At 44.8% G+C, this 6,734-nt stretch overlaps 1 protein-coding gene across 3 annotated transcripts in view; it reads right to left on the bottom strand.

Annotated features, from left to right (window-relative positions):
* Window positions 1-3,119: 3,119 nt before the first annotated feature.
* Window positions 3,120-6,734, bottom strand: part of TBC1D22B (TBC1 domain family member 22B) — an 85,374-nt gene continuing 81,759 nt past the window's right edge. For all 3 annotated transcript variants that reach the window (XM_045843768.1, XM_045843767.1, XM_045843769.1), the window contains one exon: window positions 3,120-5,096. In XM_045843768.1, the coding sequence (XP_045699724.1) occupies window positions 4,968-5,096 (129 nt within the window). In that variant the 3' untranslated portion in view covers window positions 3,120-4,967. The remainder of the gene's footprint in view (window positions 5,097-6,734) is intronic.

Below are 6,734 nucleotides of genomic sequence, written 5' to 3'. Positions count from 1 at the left end.
GAGAACATATACTAAATGAAATAAGCCAGACACACAAAGACGAATACTGTATGCTTCCATTTATGTGAGGAACCTAGAATGGTCAAATTCACGGAGACAGAAAGCAGAAGGGCAACTGTCAGAGCTGGGGGAGGGAAAATAGGGAGCTGCTGTCTAATTAGTACCGAGTCTCAGCTTTGCGAGACGAGTTCTGGAGGTGGTGGTGGTAGTTGCAAACAATGTGAATGTACTTAATGTTACCGAACTGTACACTTAAAAATTGTTACAATGGCCAATCTTGCCACATTTTTTAGGAAAGCAGCCTAAGAAAGATGATGACCATGGAACAATGATCATGACAAGGCGGGACTCCTCATCGGGAACTGCGCAGGGAGGCAAGCAGACAGCGGGCTGTCTTTAAAGTGCCGGAAGCAAATAACTATATCCGGAGAAAACATATGCAGGGATAAAGGCCAAGTAAAGACACTTCTCAGATGAAGAAGGATAGGAAGACAGCATACCTGCTCTACGAGAAATGTTCAAGAAAGTTATTTAGGCTGAAGGGAAATAATAGCAGAGGAAAACTTAGGAAATGAAGGAGAAACATGAAGTGGTAAACGTATCCTCCTAAGTTCTTTTAAATGCATGTTAACTATTGAGAGCAAAAATTGTAGCAGTATCTGCTCCGGTTTTCAGTGTATGTCCCCATAATTTATACAACTGTGATATAAAAGGGGGAGGGTGAAAGGGTCCACATGGTTATAAGGCTTCTACATTTTACTTGAAGTGATAAAATATTAGCTGTACATAGACTGTAAACTGTTCTGATTCTGTGTTAATTTCATCAAGAATCTAAAAGCCTCTCTTTGGTGTCGGTGGCAGCCTCCAAACCATCTGTGCAGAGATGTAGATGTGAACAAAGCTGACTCCATCCTCCTGTGCCCCCTGGTTTCTTTCAAATTTCCATGTTCTGAACTTGACCTAATAGTCTCAGCCAGCACCAAAGCCTCATAATAACTAGTTGTGTCCTGTAAACTTACACAATGTAACCATAAAGAATCCTGTCAGTAAAAAAAAAAGAATGGCGTAGCAACTGAGATAAATACCAAACTAGGTGTGTCAGTTGTAAGCATCATGAGACCACCAGGAGGTACTGTCCCTTTGTCTTGTCCATCATTGGCAGTTCAGCTACACTAGAAAACATTTATTGTATCTATTATAAGTAACCTACTCTACAATAAATCGTTATAATTCTGGGTTGCCTACGATTGCCTGCCTCATTTTCTGGTCTCCAGATATCTTCTTGGTTTGGTGGTCACTGCACGTTTGTTCCACCTTCAGACAGTCTCCAGCTGGGAACTGAGTGTCAGAAGTCCCGAGAACAGGTATCAAGGGCACAGTTATTGGGGCTTAGTTTCTGATTCCAATTCTTAAAGCTTTACAAAGATGCTGGTCATACAAAGTCCAATCCAAAAACAAGCCAAACGCTGTAAGCCAGAGGCTCTTGCCTCAAGAAGTAAATGAGGTCACTATTTAGGTGACCTACCACTCCCACTTCACAGATGAATAAAAGCTGAGGGAGGGCCGGCCTATTTAAGTAGAACTGTAGAGCTTTAGGTTACAGAAACACTGTAGGTCAGAGTACGCCAGAATTAGTCTGAAAGCTTTTTATCAATTTTCTAATTGTGACCAAATGTATTTCAGAAGAATGCTCAGTTGCAGGCCAGATCACCAGTTGGGGGCGTGCGAGAGGCAACCGATCTATGTATCTCTCTCAATATTTCTCTCCCTCTCTTTCTCCCTCCCTTCTTCTCTCTCTAAAAATAAATTTAAAAATCTTTAAAAAAAGGAAAAAGAAAAATGTTCAACTTCCTATATAAATGAAAAACAGAATTTTGAATGAAGACTAATTCAGATTATTTTTTCTACCAGACTCAGAAATAATTATATGGCCTCAAGTCCAAATAATATCAAAGACAAATCCCTTCTATATGTTTATGGGAAAGTCTGGTTTTTATTTTCAACTCATTTTCTTCAGTTCTTATTGTAGAGATTGCTACCTGAATCCTAGTATGTTCTCCCCTTCCTCCACAGTAGTAGAATCCTGGTTTTGAGCCAAGGTATGTGGCTGCCTGGAACTGACTAATCCCCTGACCTCCCTTGCAACTAGGGGTGACCTGCCGTGGGCCTGAGCTTTGACCTGTGAGTTGTAAGAGGAGGTATTAAGAGGCAGCTTCCTGGAACCTTCCTTAAAACACTTATGGAGCGTCTCCTCCATTCTTTCTTCTTTGTCCCTTCTTTAATCCATCCTGTTGCTTGGAAAGTGGAGGCAGCAGCTAGGGCACTAGCTGTCACCCTGACTGTGAAGACCTGGAGAAGAAGCCCAGGCTCCTAGAGGCCCTGTGAGTGCTCATCATCCTCACTCCCGGTTGCCTACTTTTGGACATTTACGTTAGGGAGAAGTAAATCCCCTTGTTGTGTGAGCCAGTTACTTTTGGTTCCTGTTACATGCACTGAATTTAACCCTAATGACTGAAACCAAGAAACACTCCCAAATGAATCCTAGGAAGCAGTTTCAGGTGTTGAAACTATGGAGTCAGGTTACTAGGAGAAAAACCAATTAACCACCAAAAAACTTTAACGAAGACCTTATTAACTGGAGGGCCATTCTTTGAATACATTTTAGTTCTAAATGGTTCGATGACAAAAACACTGCCGGCAAGCCAGAGGGCCGTCCTCTGGACTTGGGCTTGGACTGGACAATGAGGGTGTTGAACTAGACATCTGGTCCAGCGCTAGAATTCTCGTCCATTTTCTAACCTCCATTACATTATAAACTCCTCTCCACTAAATACGTCCATGTCAAGTGCTTATCCTAGTGTTTGGCGCACGGAAGACGCTCTGTCAGCTCCTAGGCACCACATTGCCTCTCATTTCCAGTTTCTAGTCCCTTCGCACAGATGGTGCTCTGCGAGGGGCTCCTGGCGTCCACTGAGGCTGCTTTTTGATCTTCGGTTGATCCCCGCTTGCCTTCCAGAAGGCGTCTCCCCCACACTTACTAGTGTCAACAGGAAAAGCCTGAGAAAAGGAGACTCCTTAGGTTCCAAGCTACACAAATCCAAGGGAGAAAAAAACAGCAGTGGAGGAGGAAATACACCATTTATTTACAATTCTTTCACTTTATCCACAATTTCCCATACAAACATAAAAACTAAAAAAATAAAACCACCACTTGGGAACACGAGTGTCTTTCTTCAGTCCGGCTGAGGACGGGTCACGAGCCCTCTCTGCGGAAGAGACGGAGGCACACGGAAGGGGCGGCGCGGGGTTAGGAAGAATGCCTGAGACGCAGCTCCCGATGAGAAACGGAACACGCCTGCCTGTGTGGAGGGGCTCCACTGGCAGAGACGCAAGGGTGCCACCCACCAGGGACACCGCTTGGCTTCTCAAGAAGATGACATCTGCTTGCCACCATCCCTACTTCTCCACGACCAAACACCAAAAATCGATCATGGGTCACACAGCTCAGGAGCTGGGTGAGGTGTGATCATGATAGCGGGGGACACTGGACGCCTGTCTCTGAGAAGAGCCCCAAACCTCAGAGACACATGGGAAACCCCTTTCCTTGGCACTGTCAGTCACAGCTTTTGTCTTTAATACAACGCTGACTTAAAAATGTAAAAACAAAAGCCCTCCTCAGATTCTGGGGAAAGGCAGGGGCTAAACACATGCAGAAGGGCTTCTGCCTCTGCGATCCTCTCTCCAGGAGGCTGCTAGGGGAGGAGGGTGGGGAGCTCTGTCCGAAGATGGAAGGAGCAGGGTAGGTGCTGCACCAAGGCCTGGAGCGGGAGGGGAGTGGGGCAGGAAGAAAAACTCTGGGACACTGATGTTGGGGATGGCTGCCACTGGTCTCACAGCAGCCCCATCTGCTCAGTGATGCTCATGCTAACAGACGCCCATGCGCCTCCCTCACAGGACGGCACCCAGAAACCAACCTGGAGGTGCTGACGCCACCTCCCTGGCAGCTTCACCTGTGCTAGTGACCTGGATTGCTTTCACATGTTGATGCACATTATAAATATAAAATCATATCTGCTACAAAGAGGACATATATTTGTACATCTTTACCCATATACATAATAACACAATTTACACATAATATCTTGGAGTGGGTCATCATGGAAAAAGGATTGGGAGAGGTAAAACGCCCCTCCTCCCTTCCCTGCCCTGATCCTTCTCAAGGGACACTTGTACACTTAGTCACTGGGGCCGTTCCCAGCTGATGGGGCTAGTCTGGATAAAGGAATTCAGACATGTAATTACATGTTGGGTGTGTACACCCACCTATGCACACAAATGCACACTCACATACTGGTGACAAAAGGAAAAATAAAACTCCTAGCCCTTGGGTGCAGGCCTCTTCCCAGAGTTATAAGCATCAGTACCTCGCTCCATCTGAGAACAATGGTCTTAAAAAGCTGCCCCTCACTGGCTCAGACCAGGACAGAAGGTAAAAGGGCTAGGAACTGGGAACAGGGGAGAGGGGGCCAGGAGTATTTTGAAAACATAAGGCATTTTTGACCTGTGATTAAATCAAACCACGTGACAAAAAGCAACAGTATCAGTTGGGGCTAGGAGGCAAGAGACAGCCAATCCATGGAGGGATGATGTGAGTTAAGACCCTGAGCCTTCCCCTTCATTTGTCCAGTTTCTTTTAAAGGGGCAGACAACCCTGTACCTCCTTTTCAGTCCTCTCCCAGGGCTGGGCCCATCCACGTGGCACGGAATACTGACAGCGGTCCAGGAGACCCACCCGGAGACATGAGGTGGTGGATAGGCACGCCGAAAAGTTAAGACCTGGGCGGCAGATGTGAGTGTTCTACAGCAGGAGTAGTTCCTGGCCGGGGTCCACAGCTCGCACAGTGTCCACAGTGATCAGATCGCCATCAGAGATGGGGGCAGTCTGGGTTCCCAAGGGGAGACAGCACCTATCGGCGGTAGTGATTGGGGGCGTCGGCAAACATATACTTGAGTCTGTACGCCTCGGCGAGAAGCAGCCCGATCTCTTCGTTGCCCCAGTGTATCGTAGGTAGGTTTTGTAGCAGCATGAGGAGACCCTGGAAGGCAAGAAAGGACTGTTCCTCATCCCAGGACTACAGAGCAAAGGACCAGCAGGCCCTGGAACGGGGCCCCTTTGTCCTGGTTCATACATCCCAAAGGGTAAGGCCTCTTTCCTCCCAAGCAGCACATGGCCCTCAGCCCAAAGTTCAACTACAGGGAGCCTTGAAAAGCCTCTGCTAATTCTCGGACCCATTAACACCTACCTCTTTAAAAGTACTGTAGAGAATGACAACAATAAATAAGGATATTTTTAAAAGAAAAATAATCACTCAGCCTCAAATATCTCTAATTTTTTTGTCTTTTCACATGCATATTTCTTTAAATAGCTGTAATAATAATTAGAATTTTATGTGCTTTCAAATCATTTTTACCCATAATTTTCATGTTTTCCCATGTAGCCTTCAAAAATGATTATATTAAGTATTAGTATTCTGTCATGTGGCTACATCCTAATTTACTCAACCATTTCCCTTTTGCCAGTAACTTAATTTGCTTCCTTAAAAACAAAAACACAAAAAACCTTTATTGGAGACTGCTACCTATCATTCTGCATTTAACATTTTTCTCACAATATCAATGTTACTTGTAATCACCCTATTTATCCTCTGCTGTGTTCTCCAAAGACTGTCCCCAACCTACATGTCCCGCTTATTTCCCACTTTTCCTAACGTGTATGCCTCATCCAGCCAGGTCCACCTCAGCCAGATTTACTTCTGCCTCCATGGTTTATGTTGTTCCTTTCACTTGAAACACCTTCTCTTTTCTCCTCCACCTATCTAATCCTATTCAGTTTTCAAAGCACAGGTCCCTGAAACAGCTCCATGGAGATAGCCTATTAAAAAAGATATTAGAATTAAAAATAACTGTGAGATTTAGGTTCTCTTTATAGTTTAGTTACTCGTGCTATTATTGTTGCTGCTTCAAGTTCTTCTTCTGTCTCTCTTTCTGAACTGGTATTCTTGCTATTTTTCTGATTATAAAAGTAACAGTAGGGACAGAAGACGGCAGCCAAGTAGGTGGAAGCTACGTCCACTTGTTCTTGCAACTCAGATACTCGGCTGATCTGCCAACAAATAAACTGAACATTCAACAGAATCTTAGCTGATATGAATTTGGAGCCAAGGGGAACAGAAGACACCTTGCAATGGGTGCATACAAGACATGGCAGGGGTCGTGGCTCCAGCTGGAGGGGAGAAGCCACCAATGAGCCGCCAATAATCAAAGCCCAAGAACAACAAGAGAGCCCACATACACGGAATAAAGGGCAGCCCTACCGCATCCAGATCAGGAGATTAAAGAGACAGTACCACTGAGTCCCACAGAACTCCTACCACAGAAGTTCACCTCACGAAGACAGCAGGCAAACTAGAGAAACCTGAGAGGCAGAAACAAACAAAAAGCCATCTAAAATGGGTAGACAAGGAAATAACCCCCCAGAAAAATAGCTAAAGAAATTGAGGCAAGCAATTTATTAGACATACAATTCAAAATAATGGTTATAAGGATGCTCAAGGAACTCAGTGTGAACTACAAGGAACTTTATGGGAGGTACAAGGAACTTACTGGGAACTACAGCAGCATGAAAAAGGACATAGAAACTATGAATAAAAACCAGGAAGAAATGAAGAATATAA

This window comes from Phyllostomus hastatus, unplaced genomic scaffold (genome assembly GCF_019186645.2).
Source record: "Phyllostomus hastatus isolate PE091 unplaced genomic scaffold, TTU_PhHast_1.1 phas_contig_40, whole genome shotgun sequence".
Taxonomy (NCBI): Eukaryota; Metazoa; Chordata; class Mammalia; order Chiroptera; family Phyllostomidae; genus Phyllostomus; species Phyllostomus hastatus.
This window is presented reverse-complemented; position numbering and strand designations above follow the sequence as displayed.